At 41.6% G+C, this 20,920-nt stretch overlaps 1 protein-coding gene across 2 annotated transcripts in view; it reads left to right on the top strand.

Annotated features, from left to right (window-relative positions):
- The window catches only part of DPYSL4 (dihydropyrimidinase like 4), a 314,640-nt gene that overhangs the window by 191,526 nt on the left and 102,194 nt on the right, over positions 1 to 20,920 (top strand). For both annotated transcript variants that reach the window (XM_069611421.1, XM_069611422.1), the window contains exons 10-11: positions 9,940 to 10,081; positions 16,840 to 17,010. In XM_069611421.1, coding sequence (XP_069467522.1) covers positions 9,940 to 10,081; positions 16,840 to 17,010 — 313 coding nt within the window. The remainder of the gene's footprint in view (positions 1 to 9,939; positions 10,082 to 16,839; positions 17,011 to 20,920) is intronic.

Below are 20,920 nucleotides of genomic sequence, written 5' to 3'. Positions count from 1 at the left end.
GGTGACACTATGATTTTGATAAATACATACTGGAACCCTGCAGTAATTACAAATGAGGATTAGTGGAAATGGCAGAAAACATCTTAGAAGAAGCATATGCAGACTGCCGTCCAAAATGTATCATAATCTGCGGAGATCTGAACGCTGTCTGTCCTAAAACTAAAGATCTCAAGGAACTCCACAAAAAAGTTCCACTCAGTATGGTCCGTGGACACCTATGGATGGCTATGATGGCCTCTCAGGACCTACAAAACCTACAAACATCAGAATTCAATTCTACCCTTACAACCCCAACCTGGGAAAGAAATAACCAAAGAGCAAACTTGGATCATATTTTCGTCTCGAGAGAGATGCTGGAGAACGTGATTGACTTTGAGATAATTAGAACAAATAATAGCAACCATAATCTCTTGAAGGTAACATGGTCCTCTATTCGGGAGTCCAGGTCGAGAATCGCCGCAGAGGTGGAGGCCTCCAAAGGGGCACCAAGCTCAGAACACGCTGGCATGACAAGTGCCATTGATTATCAATCACTTCTGACAATTTACGAAATAAAATAAAAAGTCTAGACCAACTGTGATTTAAAAACTCATCAACACGAATTCAACAAACTCTTAGTAACAAAGAGGAAAAAACTAAGAAAGATAAAACAGCAGGTGAAAAGCTCCTGTGTGCTCATAGGACAGGCAAAAGCGGCAACAAAGACCTATAAGACCTGGTAGCGATCCCAAAGAGCAACTTTATATCAGGTTGACGCCGCTACAATGCTAAAGATAGTGTGCAGTAGAAAATCCAGAGAATTTTGGACCGTAATTAAAACCACATCTCCAAACCAGAACAACCCCTTAAATAACAACGTGGGAGAAAGAGCTTGGACTGATTACTTTACTCTTCTGTTTCAGAAACCCAGAGACGATATCTTTGCTAACCAGACTAACTCAAACAATCCGTGGATTCCAAATTCGTATTTGGAACACATTAAAAAGAAAGTATCCCACCTGAATATCTCTAGGGCCCACGGCCCTGATTGGCATCACAAATGTGGATCTTAAGGAACACACGTTAGAATGGGCAGCATTAATGCATGAAGTAATGACTTAGCAATACCCACTTCCTGGACAACAGCAACAATTGTGCCCATTTACAAAAGCGGCCCAAGAGACCAAGCTAAAACCTATCGCCCGATAGCACTATTAGACATCATCGGGAAAGTCCTTGGGTCGCTTTTACTTGACAACTTACAAAACTGGGCAAGAGCCACCGGCTCAAAGATCCTCTACAATCTGAATTTTTTCAAGATGCAGGAACATCATCAAACATCCTCTCACTGAGTACTCTAACGGGCAAGATACATGAAGGCAGTCCCAAAATTTACCTCATATTTGTTGACCTGGTCCAGGCATTGGACCAGGTCAACCGGGAAATACTATGGGAGAAACTAACAGCACAGAACTCCCCGGAAAGTATCCTAGGGCCAATCAGAGCCCTTCATCAAGACACATCAGAAAGGGTCCATCTAAATAGAGGGGGCACGCTGTCAGATTCCAACAGCTAGAGGAGTCAAACAGGGGTCCCCTGTTCCATCCACTCTGTTCAACTCTTAGCTGTGGGATATCAAAGACTCAGAACTGCAAGTTCAATCGTTTCCTCCAACTCTAGGAAAGACAACAATCTTGAGTCTCCTCTATGTAGATGATCTAATCCTGCTGGATTACACACCAATCGGCCTACAGCGCCAATTAAATGAACTGGTAGCCTACGTTAAGAATAACAACCTTGAAATTAACAAGGCAAAAACAAAGGTTATGAGCATGGAAAAACAAACAAAATGACAGGAGACCTTTTGTTGGACCTTGGAAGGTGGCAAGATTGAACAGGTCAAAGAATTCAAATATCTTGGGGTGATCCCAAGCAATAACAAACAAGAATGTCCCATGCAAAACTATCTGACAGAAAGAACAAAGAGACTAGCGTTACAGGCAAGAGCTTTAGATAGAAAGTACTGCCGTTTCACAACAATACTGCTTGTACAATTTTACAAGGGAAAGGTGGTACCTTCTCTAATCTACGGTGCAGATGCATTGCTGACGCTGATAGCATCTTGTTGGCAATGGTTGGAAGGTCTCTTTTGGCGAATAACGTTGAACCTGCCGGCCTAAACACCAGTATCATCAATACGCAACAACTGTGCCTCCAGTCACAACAATCCATGGTTGTTAGAAATACGATAATGCTCTACAGGAAAATATTCATCAGTAACCGAACAAACGTGTTGACTATTATTCACACCGAAATCAAGCGGGGGAAAAAAGTAACTTATGGCAAACTGGGTTCAAAGAAACCGGAAAGCTTTGGAAGAAATATCTAGCTCACAGGAGGAACTCATTCAAAACCCTGCCAAACCTAAACAAAAATGGGACTGGATCCAGATGACCTCTTTAACGACAAGAAGCAAACTGATAATTTATCTGCCACCGACAACAAGGGGACTAAACAAACTACCGATGTACATGACAAAATTCCCTAATAAGTCTCTGAGAAATACTTTTCTACGAATCAGACTGAATTTGCTAATGACCAACGAGATCAGAGCCATAAGAAGGCTAACAACTGACAATTATTTCTGTTTTTGCAGAAGTAAAGAACAACAAGAGACAATTAAACACCTTCTCTTGTCATGTACGGGCCTGACTGCGCTAAGAACGACTCACATTGGCCACATATTCACAGACCTGAGGATCTGTGATGAAGATGACTGGTGGCGCGACCTAATTGAGTGAGATAACACTTCGTATACGATAGCGGTCTCCCAGTTCTTCACAAACTTAAAACTTGAGGACAAAAACTGGAACAAGAGAAACTTTCTGATACCGCTTAACAAGTGAACGGACATGCAGTAGGATCCTGGCATAAGTTCCTCCTATCCCTCCTCTTGCGTCCTTCCTCTCCTCTCTTAACCTTGCACTTCACTATTTAACCTGCGACCTAGAGGATCGGCACGGCCCCCTCCCCCTTTTTTCCACTCCATTTATTACTTCCCTAAAAAGAGGATTTGATTAATTTTGTAAATTGAATCAAGTAAAATAAGAAACATTTTTAAAAAGTTGAAGTTCTCTTTCCCTAGCTCAACCTGCTTATGTGATACAGCGCCTTCAGATTCTTCAGAATTCCGCTGCATGCCTTTCCACTTGTACCCCTTGCTGCTAACATATTTCTCCCATTCTGTTCATTGGCTCCCTGTAGCCATGCGCATTTGTTTCAAAGCCTTGTATTTGGTCCACCGCGATTTTTATCGGCAAGGATCAGAAGACTTGCAGGCTAAGTTGTGGCCTTATATTCTGGGATGGGCCCTGTGTTCTGCTGCTGCCTGTCTTCTCCACATTCTGGTGGTGAAATACTGCCGCATTGGAGTGCCATCCTTCTCAGTGGTGGCTGCAGGCCTGTGGAATGCTCTTCCATGTCCCTTAAGATCTACAGTTGACCACATAGCCTTCTGTAAAGCTTTGAAAACTCAAATGCCATGCTTAATAAATATCCTTCAACCAATCAATCAATTATGTCTTTTATGTCAAGGAACAATAAATAATAAGTGAGTCTTACAGAATGCGAATGGGAGTCTATCAGCTCTATACTCACTGTGGTAGAGAAACACTTTCTTTCATTAAACACTAGAAGAAAAACTTTGAGCGGGACCGCAATGTATTTAAGCATGAAGGGCTGATGGTCTATACAGATACGTTTGCCTCTGGGTTGAATAGTCTAGAGACAGTCTGAACTCTAAAGATGGCCTAATAACGCAAACCCCGCCTACATTTTAGCAGAGCATTCAGAGAAAATATAAATGTGGCCACTTTGCTATGGATAAAAAGTCATACATCTTTCTGAATGAGAGAACATGCTCTCTATCTTGCTGCCCCCTTACCTACATGCAGGCAATTATCACAATCACCACTGCTGTGGCACCAGCACAGTATTCATGGGACATCACCTGCTCTCTCACCGCCAGCATCCTTGCATCCAGCACGCAGGCTATATTATGCAATGCATGAAGTTTTGTAAAGCATTCTATCGCCACGAGTGGCCTCTTGGCGCTGTTTTCCAGATATGCAATCGAGTTTTGTCTCTATAACGTGTAGTATGAAGAAAAGAGATGGGTTTTCATAAAGTGTAGTATGAAGAAAAGAGATGGGTTTTTAGGTTATTTGTAAAAAGTAGAAAGCGTTCCAAAGTCTGGGTGCTAAGTAGCTAAAAGAGCGCCCTCCAGTGTGTGTTTTCTTACGATGTGGAGTAAGAAATTATAATAATTGGATGATCTAAGCGATCTACTAGGAGCGTATTTCAGAATTTTATTGGCTAAGAAACCGGGACCAAAAATGTAGTCTGCATGGTGAACTATGTATTCTTAAGGTAACTGGGAGCCAATAAAGGGCCTTAAGTATGGGCCTAATATAGTCACAATGAGTCACTGTGTCAGTGTTCGGTCATGTGTTTGCAGGCTGCTCAATCAATCGTTACAATGTGGCACTGGGTTTTCCGTCACCATCTGTATCTTGCAACAAGCCCCTGGCTGATGCATCCGCATGCATTGGCAACATTGTATGTCTTTTGCATTAAACAAAAATAAACCAACACTGAAAAATGAAGCAATCCGGTGGTGGTATAAAGTGGCATTTGCATCAGAGAGTATTTTTTGGAGTTGCAATTATTTGAATAGGCTGCTGCATGTTCCTCTTTTAGTAAATGGGTCTAGGAAAATGTTGGGATTAATTCAACTAGTTGTACAGTTTATGATTGAAAGGTGGGAAGCTACATTTTGATTTGGCACTAGGGGGCATTCTCACTTGTTTGCTATGAATGATAATTTTGTGGGCCTGTAAAGCACAGCTAAAGTAATAATGCTACAAGAAAGTGGTTATTGGGGAGAGGCATTCTTTTATGGGTTTACGTGTTACCAAATAAAAATGAAGAGGCGTAACCTCGGCCGCCCCTATGGAGAGCTGCTTACCTTATGTGCTGATCACTTCAAATCTTATGCAGTGGTTAGTGTGGTTGAAAACGAGTGTGATTTGCCAGTGGTTATTGTATTCAACGATCTTAGGAACTTGTTAATGTTTAACATGGATGGCCCTTGATGACCCTCCTGGTGGTGAGTGCACAGAGTCTTCCCAGTTGTTCATTTATGACTTGCTGTTACCGCAGCAGAACACTCAAAATGTGGGATGGATACTGATGGGAGATTAACTGTATTATTTATGAGGTTATGCTGTGCTAAACATCCTCAGCTAAAAGTGCAGGAGAGAAGAGTACAAAATCTACATGATACTGGCTGGAATTGTTTAGTGATATCGAGCTGTATAGATTAAACGGCCAAGTGATGGGTGAGATACCTGCTGCTGCGACGTGGAGACGTGTTGGGTCCTCCTCCATCATTGATTATTTTTATGCTAGCTTGGATTTACTAAGTAGTCAGAGTACGATGGATGTTACATCTAACGATCACAATGATCATGCTATCCTGACTCTGTTAGTGGCTTTAAACTCTCTTCCGGTGCGCCCTGTTCACAAGGTAGGTGCAGTGCAGATTGATTGGAATGCGAGTGTTATTGGCAACTATATGAATACACTGGAGGAGGAGTATGCATTGCTGTGATCACCTAATGAGGTGCTCAGGTGTGTGTCTTCAATTACGTCTAAGTTCCTTCCCATTGGTAGCAGTAAATTTGTCTAACACAGTGAGAAAACTAATACGCCCTACAACAAGGTCATTGGGGATAAGAAAAAACAGTTAAGGCAAGACTTGAGAAGGATAGTACAAAGGGTTACATGTGATTTCAACACATGACAAGACAACAAATTAATTTGTAACGAACGAAAAACATCAAAACAAATTACGAATTTTGTTTCTTTGTTTTTGGGGGGTTCTCCCTGTCCCAAACCCCCCTTTTCATTCATACTTTTCCCCCACCTCCAAAACTACTATTGCCATTCCCAACCACATATATATAGTTTTTAAAAATGCATTATTTTTTTATAAACATTTCAAAATGTTTATAAATTTGTTCAAAATTCAATTTGTTGTTTTCAATTCCATAATAGTACTGCATACCAGGTAAAAGCACGTTTTCCTTTCATGAGAAAGGTTATGTTAATAGAAAAATGAAAACCCGTTATGGAAATTGGGTCAAGAACTATTATGTGTCATGTACCAATAAGGCAGGAGAGCAAATGTATGCAATATTAAACACTCAAAACACAAAGAAATTATGGGCTGTGTTTAGGAGTATGAAGTTCGAAGAATTATGGTTGATTTTGATCACAAATCTATTGTTGAAGTAATACATGGTCTTAAACAGTTATTTTATTTTTTTATTTATTACATTTATTACACGACCAGACCCAAAGGTATCAAGGTGAAGTTACAGACAGCTTATAAGATTACTTAAACAATGTTACAAACAAATGGCAAAAGTGATAGCATTTGAAATTTTTAACTCTAGTTGCAGACAAGCTGAGCAGCTAAGACATACCTAAGGACGATGGGGCCCTCTTTTAAAGTTGCAGCTGAATAGGTTGAGAATACTCTCGTTCCCCAGTTGGTGGAGATTAGTAGGTGTCCGAATTTATTGAACAACCAGGTTTTCAGGGCTTTTTTGAAACCTAGCAAAGTATCCTCGTTTTTTAATACTAAGTGGAAGTGCATTCCATTGAGTCGGGGCGAGGACTCTGAATCTGCTACCTCCTGCTCTACTATATTTATATTGTGGTATTTCCAGGAGAGCCAAGTTATTTAATGTGAGGGTCCTGCTGGAGATTTCTTTTTGATAGTATTGTTGAGGTAGTTGGGTGCTTTATTCGACATACATTTATGTACAACACATAATGTTTTGAAAATGATTCTGGCTTCAATAAGCAGCCAATGATTTTCTCGCCCAATGTTCGAGATGTGGTCTGATTTCTTTATGCCTAGAGCCACTCTCAGGGCTTTGTTTTGCAGTATTTGAAACTTGCTGATATTTGTTTTGGAGGTTCCAAGTAGGAGTGCGTTGCAGTAATTAAGTTTGGTGAGGATCAGTGCTCTAGCCAGAGTGATGCAGTTGGTGGGAGTGAGGAACTGGCGACTGAGTGCAATGAGTTTAGCGGTATATGCTGTGGATGAGGAGAGAGCTGTTCATGGAGAGATTGGCATCTATATATACCCCCAGAGTTTTGACTTGCTTGAGTACTGGGATCAGGGTACCGTCAATATTGATATCTGAGTAGTCTGGATGGAGGATGCTTATTCTTTTTTGTGAGCCTACGAGGAGAACCTATGTTTTCTCATTATTGAGACAAAGGTTGTTCAGTGTCATCCAGTTTTGAATGATGGCATAGACTTTATTGATGGTCTGGGTATCTTTGGTGTAGTCCCCAGTGATGGGGATGAGGATCAGGGTGTCATCTGCAAAATTGGTGTAGATGACACCCATATCGTCTAGTGCTGAAAATAGAAGTTTAGTATAAGCATTGTAAAGAGTGGGGGAGAGGCATGAGCCCTGGGGAACTCCTATGGGGACCACTAAGGGATCAGCGGCCTCATTTCCGATGGTGACTCTGGATGTTCATTCAGCTAGGAAGGATTTGATCCAGAGTGTGGCGCTATTTGAGAAATGAAAGTCATTTTTTTGTGTTTCGCAGAGTTTGTCACGGTCTACAAGGTCGAATGCTGCTGATAAGTCCAGCAGCAATAATATGGCATTTTTTTTTGTGTCTCTGATAGTACCTATTTGGCTTTTCAAATCCATAAGGGCTGTCTCTGTACTATGGTTGGGCCTGAACCCGGATTGTCTATCCCCTAATAGGGTGTTTTGTTCAAGATGGGTTTGTATGTGGTTGTATGCTAATTTGTCAATGATTTTTAGAAGGAAGGGAACAGTAGTTATGGGCCGATAATTAGTAGGGGTTAGTGGGTCTAGCGTAGGTTTTTTTAATAGTGGCATGACCCACACTTCTATAATACTGGCTGGTACCAGGTTTGAGTTAAAAGAACAATTCACAAAATTAGTGATAATGGGGGTGAGGGTGGGGCGCATAGTTTAACTAGATGTGCTGGGAAGTTGTCCCCTTTGCCGTTGATGCTTTTAGTTTGGCTATAGTATTTTGTACTACTTCTTGGGAAACTGGGACACAATTAAATGTGGGGGTGATGCCTCCTGTGGGCTTAGTGTTGGGGTTCGAGATGATGTCTTTTTCAGATAGTAGGTTTCTTTTAGAGATAATTGTATTTTGTAGGAGTTTGATTTTGGTGGCAAGGGCATCTTGAATAGTGGTGCACCATTCTTTACTTGGTTGACCTGGGTTAGTGATTGGGATAGGGTTTTCCAGCTCCTTGAGGATGTAAAATAATAATTTTGTAGCTGAAGAGGCATTGCTGATCCTAGTATTGAGCGCATCTGCTTTATGTGCAATGATGGCTGCTTTGTAAATTTTATCAGCAGCTTCTGAAGTGTGAGTTTTGTTGAAATAGTGTTCCAGTGACCGTTTACTTCGTCTGAGACTAGTTCATCATTAAACCAGAAGGAATATTTGCTGTCCTTGCATCTAGTTTTAGTTACACATGGTGCTAGGATGTCTATTGTGTTTGTCAGGCACTTATGGTAGATATCAGCCAGCATGCAGGGAATCTCATTGCTAATCCTTTTGTCATTGAGGGTATTTACTAGCATTGGTTTGAGGTTTTCTGCTGTGAGTTTACAGATATTCCTGGTTACATAAGATTCTGGTATGATCGATTTAGGTAAATCTGATTCATTACAAAAGATAGAGAAGTTTACACTATGGTGGTCTGACCGGAGTAATGTGTTAATGGATTCTATGGATACTGAGGTAATAAGTGGTAGAATCCAATCTAACGTTCTCCTTTTCACATGGCTGGGTGCGTTCACGAGTTGTGTGAAAGCAATGTCTTTCAAGGCACTGTGTAGTGCTTCTGCTTTATGATCTTGCACACTGTTGAAGCCGAGATTCAGGTCGCCAAGGATTATACATTTTGTTTTAGGTTTGATGAGTGGCGTTAGTAGTAGAGGTATGTCTAGTTCAGGTTATGAATTAGTATTGGGCACTCTGTAAATAGTTACTATGTTGATAGTAGTTTTGTGGTTAGTGGCTAGTTTGGCTAATAGGATTTCATACCTGTCTGGGTTCTCGATGGGGCAGGCTCTTATTTTAAGTTTGGTTTTGGCAATAATGGCTACTCCACCACCTACTGTGAGCCCCGGGCCTTGAAGGGGAGTCAAACGCTGCTATGAAAGCTAACCGGTCAGTCTGGGCTACTATTATGTGCCTCTTATTTAAAAAGGTGATTGATTAGTCATGGCAATATCCCTGATTCCTGGCGAATGGCTCATCTTGTGCCAGTGCATAAGAAAGGGAAAAGGACAGAGCCAGATAATTATCATTTGCTCTCCCTAGTAGATGGGATGACCAACATATTTTCGAGCTTCACTCTGTGTGGTTTGAATGCCTGGGTATGTTCTAGCCAGATCTTGAGTCCTTTTCAGACAGGCTTTAGGCGGCATTTGTCGATGACACAAAATATTTTGATCTTAAACACTCTAGTTCAACAGGCGAGAAATGAAGGACCCGCTTCGCTATGTGCTGTATTCGTAGATTTCTCAACAGCTTTTGATTCTATTGATAGGGTACAAATGTGGTCTAAATTAACATCCATGGGAGTCCCCGAAGGCCTCTTTTTCCTGTGTAAATTGTTGCATTAGAAGGAGGACACAGAACCCTGTATTTCCCTTCTTACGCACATGTAGGTTTAGATACATCAGGAGTACTGCAATAACTCCCCTGTTTTTAAATTACGTATTCCTAAAATGTGCTCAAAATAAAACAAAAGATCATGTTAATTACCACAAATCCGATTTCCTATAGATATACATATTATTTTTCGTTTAGTGGCGATCTGCAGGTGACGGGCAGTGCTCACTGCACTTTTACTACAGCACAAAAGGCGGTCGGAAAGGATAATTTTGCCCTTATTCCGGAGGGAACGAATGGCATCGAAGAAAGAATGTCCATCATTTGGGAGAAATGTGTTGTAAGTAGAGAAACATTGATACGTGTTTTGCCTTTTAATTGCATTTTCTGCTTCAAAGCACTGGTAAAAGGTGAATTTCTAAATATGAAATGCAATTTTTTGCATGAGCCCAGGGGCCTGATTTACAAAAATGTCTTAACATGGGAAAGTTCCATTGAAAACATTTTTCGTAAAACAGGCCGAAAGAATCTAACATGACTGTAATGTGTATTTATCTCTATGCAAAGTTGTAGTTAACACCACTGTTATTTCATTCTTGAAAACGTTTAGAAATTTACACTAACCATTTACTAACTTGAAAAACCCAGCTCTTTTGTTTTTATTTGTATTCTGTGTTTCTGGCCACTTCCTCTGCATCCAGCATACAGCATTCTTTTGCTTTTCTACTGTTACATCATAGCTCTTTGCACCTCAGCCTATGTCATTAAGTGGGTGGGACAGTGAGCAATACTTTAATGTACGATTTCCTATGTGAATAATGACTCAATTTGTTGTCAGCAAATGAATGTGCACTCTATTCCTCACCCTCATGGCCAAGCCTATTCATGTCCAAGGTCCCTGTGTCCTTCACTGGCCGCCCCCTTTCCCCTGTGAAAGAAATCTTGAGTCACGAGGAAAAGCAATGGGTAACAGGAGATGTGACTGCCTGGTGAATTGCATATTTCTTTGGGCTGCCCATGTTCCGGTGTGGATAAAGGGGGGGATAGGGGGGAACCACCCCATTTCGAATAAAAAAGTACTAAAAAAAAAATTAGACATTTTTTTTCTCGATATTTTGACTTTCGACCTTTTTGTTTTCGATTTTATCACTATAAACCGATGTTCCAAATGTGCCATCCTTCCAAAGATTGCTCTGAGCCGCCCCGTTCTTTCTTTTGAATGCAATAGATTTGACAGAAGGCACAGACAACTCCCTGCCTTGTCAAACTTGTGAAGGCAACACCTTCCCCCTCAGTGCTGAACAAATGGGTTGGTGTTCTAAAAAAATAAAATAACGGGAAGGAGCTGAACAGCTGGACTTCTTAGTAACCTCGTTTGTTGAGGTTTTTAAATGGAAATGGCTATCTTTAAAAGTGGGATGTGGCTCCCATCGTTTCCAAATGGCTATCCATTTTATTGTAGAAATGAATGTGAATGGTCGTCTGTCCTCTGCATCCTCCTGCTTCTGCCTAGGTTCATTTTTGTTGTTGTAGATACATGAACCATAAAAAGGGATGGCATCCTAGTTCCTTTATTGAGCTAGGAGAAAAGAACACACTCACAACTCACTCTCCGCTGAATGAAATATAATGCTGCATTGAAAGGAATGTGGTTGGTATGTTTCTTAATGCACACGACTGTTGATTCTTTTTCTGGTACTGGTGTAGTCACTTAAAGTGATCCCTCTTTCAAAGAGGCACCTTCTTTAGCAATGTCAAATATTCACATTCACACTCAGCTGCTTTACTGTGCAATTCTACACAGATGATTGTGTAGAGTGGGCTTCTTTTTCCTTCTTTCACCTATCCCTTTGTTGCCTAACCTGCTACATTCAAACGTCCCGGCATCTATCATTGACATCCAGCACGTGTACAGACATGACTTCCCAAAGGGTCCAGGATGTGTATCTGCGCTGTCTGCAGACTCATACCCAGCCTGTGGCAGTAACAATCATGCGAAGAGTCAGCCAGTCAGCTTGTCATAATAACTTTCAAGCTGTGGCACGTTCCCACAAAGAGATGCCCACCTACCCCTGCCTAAGGGGGAGGTGTCCAAAGGACACTAAAGCACAAAGACACGGTGTACACACCATTACAAGTCCTTCCAAGCACTTTATGCATAGGGATGTTCCAAAAAGTCAACATCAAGGTGCAACTGTCACCAACCTACCTGGGCTTTATCTTACTATGGGACAAACATGTTTGGGAAAAACAGTTTCCCTGTGCTAGTCTCCCTAAGGACTGACCACAATGGGACAAATAACTATGGATGGGAAAACAAAATGAGTTAAGGTATGGAGCGAGATTCAAAAAGATCTCACTGCTGAAAATCAGGTTGTGGTCACTAAATATTCTGCATATTGTTAGGGAGATTTACTAAAGTTCACCTGTGCTAGGACTGTAGAACACTCACTCTTTGGAGTACAGGGCTCCAAATCTTAGGTTTACTACTACCCAAAAGGTTTGGTAGCTATGGTCAACAGCCAGAATTAGTGTAGGAAGGCGAAGGGTTGTAGGTGAGTACAAAGACGTTTGAGCACACTTATAGTCAATGTAGTTATATCAAAATATGGTTATATATTCTATAGACTAAGGCATTGTTAAGATCTATATGCAATTCAGGTAAGTAGGGAAGGTTTCACACATATATATATAATAGGACATTTGCTATTGCAAAACTCAGTTCAATAGTAGAACATTAGATGAAAAACAGGTAAGTATTAAGAGTAGCTTCAGGTTAGCAAATCATTCATCAACAAACATTTACTTAATAGCAATACTGGCAGGTTAATTAACTTTATGTAGGCCTAAACATTAGAGGTCCAACCCTATCTGGGGAATGAGTATCTCAAATGTCAAATGGGAACACTGGGGGACCAGTGACCTGTGGGCATCAGAACAAAGGAAGGCAGACACTGTCAAAGTTGTACGTTCAATGGGTTCAGCGGACTAGGTAGGCCACCTGAAGGATTTTGGCCTCAAGGACAGATCTCCTGAGGCCTGGGAGAACACAGGTTGGGTCGTCTGCCCCAGCGTGACTATAGAAAATAAGGAGGAGTGAACAGCAACACAACAACAGTACCTTATTCAGTGAAGAACAACATTGTCCACAAGGTAAGTCGACAGCAGCTCTGGTTCGGGATTCTGGCCTTGGTGGCTAAAGAATTCACTTTTGGCAGGAGCAGGTGGCCAGACTCGGTCAGAGGTATGCCCAACAGACGATTGTTGTGGCACGAGGTTGTGGAGGCTCGACACAGGCATTGTAGTAGCTACGGCTGTTACCTGGCAGACTTTCTTTCTTTTCTTAGTCCAGGACTCAGCTGAGGGGGACTTCTACGATCAGGATGGAGTCTCTGTAGGCTTAAACAGATGCCCACACGTTTGCAGCTGGAACCACGCTTGAAGAGACGATGCACCACAGCAGTGCCAGAGTTCCAGGGTATTCTGAAATTGCAGATCTAGAAGGTTGGAGCTCGTCATGGGATGTCTCAAACTGGTTCATAGTGATTTTTTCGACAGTGATAGTTTCTAAATACAAAAGGTTTGACACAAAAGTGTCGAATAAAATAGTTTTGAATGCATTTTTAAAAACACATTTTTTAATGGGTGGTTCCCCACCAACCCCGTGTTCTTTTTAAAACAAACTTTTTTTTCTATACGAAATTAAAATAAAACCTGTACCATAATAAAAATGCATTCGAAATTTTTATTTTCGAAACTTTGTATTCAGACTTTTGTCTTTCGAAACTATGTTTTTGAAAGAATGACAGCACACCACTCAAACTGTAGCTGTTCTGAAGCCCACCAGTACAAGGGATGAAGTCTTCTGATCTGGATCTTTCCTGTCACACAGAAGAAAGGTCTGGAGCTACACCGGTCACTCAGTCTGCTATGGAGGTTGCTGGAGGTAGTTTCAGGTGTCCTTCTTCTTTCTTCTTTGGAATGAATTTTCCAAAGTTTGACTGTGGCTTATGCCTCATGACCCTCGCCTTCTATACAGGAACCCAGCCAATCAGCATGCATGCTACAGTCAGAACTAGATCCAAGCAGACACACTGGAGGACAGGGACCTGAGGTGTTTTGGTGTCCTCCCAGCTTCCTGTCCTCACAGATGAACTAGTGCCTTCGGGCTAGGTTGCCAATGTGAGCCCGTCAAAGACAAAAGACTGAGCAGGAGTTCTCCCACTCAGGTCAGCAGAAGAAGGTTCAACAAAGGACAAGCCATTGTTAAATTGTCAAAGAAAGAAGACCGGCACAATTCTGGGACAATGGTGCCCAGTGTGTCCTTTACGGCAGCTGCGAATACAGCCTGTGATGTAAGTTTCACAAAATCGGTAGAAAATCATCCACTGGCATCGGCCACCCAGTTATAATTGTCACTGTAACTAGAAAGTTACAGGAAAAGTGGGAAAAGGGATACAAGTTGTCTCTTCAGCACTCCACATAAGGTGGGGGTGTGTTGATCTCACAAAAGAAAAGCATAGGTCAGATAAAAGGCATCCCCCTATCCTAGTAATAATACGGTAGCAAAGAAAAAGAAAAGAAAACCAGAGGGGATCTCAAGGAGCTTCCAGCAGCACTGCACAGAAAGTATTGTGTGCTGCTATAATAAAATACAGATCCCATTAACAGATAGAGGAAAGCAGACTCCATGAAAAGTAATGAAAAAGGTTCTGAGATTCACATAAAAAGGATACGTGAGTGAGGAAAATGGTTCCCACTCACTCAGCAAAGTTAGACAAAAATGGAAAAGTCCAGCAAAATGTGCAAATAGATTCACCAATGGGGAGTGCTATGAGGTTTTACAAAAGTCCACTAATTTGCTGGAATTGTCAAGACTTACACTTGGGACTCAGGGCTCCAACTCTTAGTATGGGCCTGAACCACACAAGTTTTGTTGGTAGCAATGGCTGAGCAGTCAGGCTTATCTTAGGCGGGAAACCAAAGGAACACTGACACACTAAAGCTAAATAAAAATAATGGTTTATTTAATATATACACTCGGGTAAGTAAAAGGTAAGTACTACAACACACAATAAGTAACTTTAGAAAAACCAATGCATTATTCACAGTAAGTAAACCACTTTGTAATGCTTTTAGAATGGCAGTATGCAATTCAAAGGTAAGTAAAACTTTTTAAATAACTTTTCAGAATATCTGTTTCAGGTAAAATAAATGAAACAAAACCAACATAAACTAAGTAACTACTTGGCAATAATTGCACAGCACTTTGAAACTCCATCCCTATCTAGTTATGAGTGTCTCAGAGTCACATTAGAGGGCAAAACAGTAAGGCACAGCTTTAGAAAGTTCGATGGTTCCAGAGGAAGTCTTCAGCAGCAAGTAAGTAAAACTCTTAGTTGGAAAAAGGCTCACAGACTTCAGAGAAGTCTCCCTGTAGGCTCACAGGTGTTAGGTCTGGCCAAATATGTATGGACAAACTTCCAAACATACGAATCAGCAATCCAGCAACACAGGAGAAGCATAGCAACTCTAGGTAAGTTCTACCAAGAGCCTCAAAGTACCTTAGGAGTGAGGAAGAGGTTGCAGCACGATGCACTCATGATGCAGCAGCAGATTCAGATCACCGGATTCTTGGTCAGGCAGATGAAAGAAGGGACACTGGATTGGATCTCGCAGCAGTCATCTAGTGAAGAGACTGACAGCAAAGGATTCTTTGGGGTTCTGTGATTTTGACACCTTCTGGGAAGCACCAGTGAAGAGTGATTATTGCCCGGTCGATTTGTCTCACTCTCACTATCTCGGGCCAGCACTCTGTTGAGGGGACTTCAAGTAGTGGAGTCTTGCCTCTGGAGATCTAAAAGGAGTCCATCAAAGTTTTGAGAGCATTCAATCATCAGAAGATGATGCACTGCACAGAGACTGCAGGTCCCAGGGTATTGGCGGTTTACAGCCCGTGAATGTCACAACTCATTGTGGGATGGCTCAAAATGCAGGTCAGCTCAAGACTGATTAGTCATATCAGTCCAGAGGGGAGAGTCATGCCTTTTATGCAGGAACGCAACAATCAGCACCCATGCACCATTCAAACTCTGAGTGGCGGCTGTCCTTCCAGGACAGCCAGCCCGCCAGTTGTAAATCATTTCAGGCAGGCACACCAGAAGACAAAGAACAGTGGAGTTTCAGAGGCCTCCCCTGTTTCCCGTTCTCACAGACACACTGCAGCCTTAGTGGGCTTCACAAAGGATTCCCACTGAAGACAAATGTCAAACCAGGTCCTCCCCCACCCAGCACAGCAGAAGAAGAACTAAGAAGGGACAAGTAAATAATAAATAGTGAAAAACTAATACAGTCATAATTTTGGGTCAATGATGACCCGTCTGCGCACTATCGCGGCGGTATGTACAGCCTTGAAGTATAAATTGCTGTAAGGTAGGTAGGATAACACCACTGCCACCAGTCATTCAGGTTAGCATGTCACTGTAACCAAACAGTTACATGAGCAGTGAGAAAGAGGATACAGTGTAATCCCTCTGCACTCCACATATTGTGGGGAATTCTTATCTCACAATGTAAAGGATAGGAAGGATACAAATATCCCCCTATAACTGAAAATAAAAAGGTAAGCCCAGGTGGCTCCAAGCCACACTGCACAGAGATATAATGATATATTTATACAAGAAGGCATATGAGACAAAAAAGACCTCTAATTTGGGATAATTGAGACTCGTATTAGAAGACTTGATTTCAACTGGTAAACCTCATTGACAGGTGGAACATGTGCATGCATTTTTATATATCATTAGCAAAGACACAGATTTCCGTAGATCATAGCATGTCATATCCCTAAAAAATGTGTTGTATTTAAATTGAAGGTACATTTTCGATAATACCATTACCTTTCCTCTATGTAGTTCAAAATTGAAAGAAAGATTCCTCTATGTAATAAAAAAATGTTTTAATGCCTATGCTGACAAACATGTGGGCCTAACAACTGTCTTATAGTACAGTTCTTAAGCATCAACATTCAATTTTGCTTTAACACAGTGCATGCTTCTTCTTAACTTCTAACTAATCAGTGGTCACTTCTCATTTTAGATGTCCGGAAAGATGGATGAAAATGAATTTGTTGCTGTAACAAGCACCAATGCAGCCAAGATCTTCAACTTCTATCCCAAGAAGGGGCGGATTGCTGTTGGCTCTGATGCAGACTTGGTGATATGGAACCCCAAAACAATAAACATTATTTCAGCCAAGACGCATAATCTGGTAATTGTGCTCATGAGTTCATTGAATGGTTCAAATACTGAAAAATTGATCACATTTCTTCTGTACATTTACATATAATGGCCATTGTAAGTGATTTCAGTCCGGCACACATCCAAGTCAAGCCCGGCATGTAGTGCACAACTGAAATCCTTATTTATTTTTGTCTAAAAGTTAATTATTCTGAACGATATACCACTCATATCACACCCTTCTCCTGGAACCGCCCCCCCACCCCTGGTCACACTGAACCAGGAATCAGGCTGGTTTGCAAAGGTAAATATTTATTCATGTATTTAAAATGTTATCACAATATGTTCTAATAGATAAACAACAATCACCAATGGGGTGACAGAACACTACATGATATCTTTAATACACAAGGGGCCTCATTACGAATCAGGCGTTAAGGGGTTAACGGCGCCGTAAACGGCGCCGACCCTTAACACCTGATTCCGAGGTCCCTTTGCGCCATGGTGAGTTTAACGCCTGCTTTTTGCAGGCGTTAAAATCCATGGCGCTAAGGGACCATGGTGCTAATTACGCCACCGATATTTACGGTGGCGTAATTAGCGCCTTCCCCACTCCCATTATGCCCTATGGGGCAAAAATGGGAATGGGGAAGGGTAAAATGGGAAATGGGGATTTACCGCCCCACTCACCTTGGAATGGGGCGGTAAATCCGCCATCCACCATGGTGTAAACATAGTTTACACCATGGTGGTAAGGGTACGACGCAGGCGGTAACTTACCGCCTGGGTCGTAATGAGGCCCAAGGAGTAAGTAATGAGCAAAGCAGCTGCAGCACAGAAAATAATACTTTTGTGTTGGTTCAGATCAGATAGCACTGTGCTTAGCCGTTCCCCTTGCAACACCCCTCAACCCCCCAATAGGCAATGTAAGGAGATAGGAGGATAGAGCAGGTATTTCAGGAATGGCACAAATTAAACAAAATATCAGTGCCTCGTTCCCCCTTTCAAACACAAGAGAAAACAGAATTGACTGTCCAGCTGTCAGAATGGCTTTTAAGATTGACTTTAGAATGGACTGGGCAAAAACATCAACTCTGCTCAAAATTACTGAAATTGTTATAAATTCCTATGGGAGCTGTTTTGGATAGTTGCACACAAGCATAAGCAATGATTTGGTCAGCAGAAAACAATTGAAATCTTAAGGTCCAGGTTAGAAGTAGTTGATAGCTATTTTACATGTGTAAACATTTCTCAAAATGGAAATTCACAGCAAACTTTTCAGTGCGCGATATTCGTGATAATGGGAGGATTGAACTGAGTTGAAATACATGGATTGATACAGATGTTAGCTACAAGTAGGAGTTGGAATTTTGTTTCTACCACAATAACTGAGGGAGTTATGGAGTTTTTAGTGGAGGTGATTTTTGGAAAATAGGTGCGAGAATGAAAAACAGAAATGCACTTTTAAAATTGACAAATGAGTTTGCTTACACTAGGGGATGACTATGAAGAAGCGATTACCACACAGGGATTACAGTCACTGGGTCAGGGTGACCACCTGATAAGAAAACCCAACTTCTTCAGATGAGAAAATGGGCAGTGCAAAGATAGTTCTAACAATACTGGTTTTGAAGGGAAGATAGGATGGGTTGCAGCTAGGGATAAGACAAGGCAAAGATACTCCTAACAATACTGGTTCTGAATGGAAGATAGGTTGGGTCGAGATGGGGATAAGACTAGGCAAAGTACATATGCTATGTGACACAATTCTTCCTATTTATACTCACTGGATAAGTTTTTAAATGGGACCGTCAGCTTTGGTCAGGACTGGGTCTGGTCAAAGAAAGACAGCACTTCAGGCACGGGACTGGAACCTCTGGGCCGGTCGCCGGATTGGCACAGGATCTGCTCTCCTAGTCTGTGGGTATTTGGATCAGCTGGATGGCGAGTTCCTCAGGCAAGCCTAGTGGTGGCAAGACAGAGAATTTCTGGATACTGGTTCAAAAGGCCTTCTCACCCACACAGTGCTTTACTGAGTGGAGAGGATACATTTGAGGATTGTGGCCTTGCTGGAAATCAATAGTCTCTATTGCTGGCAAGAGATTTGGCATCTGGATCTGGAAGAATAGTTAAAGCTGGATGTACGACGCTGGATCAGAGTGCTTTGCCGAAATCAGGAAGGTGGCTGGATCTGTGAGTCCCTATCTGCCCTCTGCTATCTCTATTTATCCTTAAAAATGACATCATAAAGGGGGTGTATGGGCCAGTTTAGCTGGGCTTGCCCCTTTAAAAGGTGATTGGCTCAGAGTCTACTCTCTGCCTTGATAGGAGGAGAGAAACAGAGTGTCATCTTTATGGTACAATTTTATGATGCTGAGAATCCACCCCTAGCCACTGGAACACAAAGTCTAATTTTGGCAAAATACATATTTCCACATGTGCAACCTCTATAAAAATCACATATGCAGATTGCATATTTTACATAGCACTATTCCTCAAAACCCAGTAGCTGTGGCATCTTGTCTCCGCTTTCCACAGAATCTTGCCCTTTTCACTATGAACACAATGTCCAATTTGTAAGCAAATTTCCACCCATGTGCATGTTTAACATGGGAATGAGTGTATAAATGAGTGTATAAAGTTTCACAATTCTAGTGGAAAAACATTTTGCGTAAAATCACATATCTTGCCATTGCTGTCCAGAACATGTCTCACAGTTCTGGCGCCTCTTCACCCGTGCAGCCAAAAATTAAATGAACAACTCTGTCATTTTTATATTTTTCACCATTTTGACTAGCAAGTTTTAAGTCTTATTAAAAAGTGTTCTTTGTACATGTTGAGCCACAGATGGTTGCTTGGGTCTGCCTCTTTTTGTCTCCCCGCAGTCCAGGAGCATGCTCATCCTTGTTTGTTCCTTACAGAGGCCATTTACGACCCTCTTCACACTTCGAGTTTCCTGAGCTGCAGCTTGTCACTGTTCCTTTTCCCTTAGTAGACCAGATTCTGTCCTACCCTGTAATTAACGCCTCCCTGTGAGTTCCTGCTGAGGGAAGGCCTTCCTTCAGTGAGAAAATACTTCCATTCCAGTTTTCCAGCTTCAGCTAAACTAATTAACTTTTAAACTTAGCAAAAAAAACACATCTGTTGCATCACATACAAATACATTTCTTTCTTGGCCTTAAAATCTGTGGAATGAAAACACAACTAAAATCTGTATTCCTTTTTGCAACAATCCTGTTTATCTTGCTACTTCAGCAGACTTTTGAGTTTTAGGTCATTTTAAAGCTGCCTTAGTAACTTAGTGACAGCTGTTATTCAGGGAGCCCCGGGTACTGCACCCAGATCTTGGCATGGAGGCTGTCAGTTTTCAGACTTTGTATGTTTCACAATGTTCCATCTGATACATAGATTTTAGCACTGGGTAAGATTGTGAATGTTGAAAAGTGTTGTGTTATAGGCATTTTGGAGTTTTTAGTAACAAAGCAAATGACATTTGTAACCCCATTTTGGGGTTTCATTGGCAAAGTGCTGCTTTTCTCTCTGCACTGTGTTTGCTGGTCATGGAGCCCACTGGCACCTTTTCTGCAGGGTGTGCTCTATTCCCCGCACATGCACCATGGGTGGCAGGTTGCGCATCCCTCTTTTTGTGTGCTGAAGCACATGTTTTTTGTAGGTTTTTGGCGTGCACAAGGGTTTTGCCGCCATTGTTGCTGTTCCTTTCCACATAACTGGCAGAATGATGCCACATAGCATAGCTGAGTGGGTCAATACATCCCACACCATGTGGAGATAGTAATACACAAGTAAAAAATATTATGTAAAGTGAATAAAAACTGATAGGTCTGATTGTATTTACATCACTTTAGCAACTAAAATTAAATAAACATTAACATGTGGGCCTATCAATGTTTATGTTTCTCTGAGCCACAATACTGATGCCT

Source organism: Ambystoma mexicanum, chromosome 8 (assembly GCF_040938575.1).
Source record: "Ambystoma mexicanum isolate Mex_15411 chromosome 8, UKY_AmexF1_1, whole genome shotgun sequence".
Taxonomy (NCBI): Eukaryota; Metazoa; Chordata; class Amphibia; order Caudata; family Ambystomatidae; genus Ambystoma; species Ambystoma mexicanum.
This window is presented reverse-complemented; position numbering and strand designations above follow the sequence as displayed.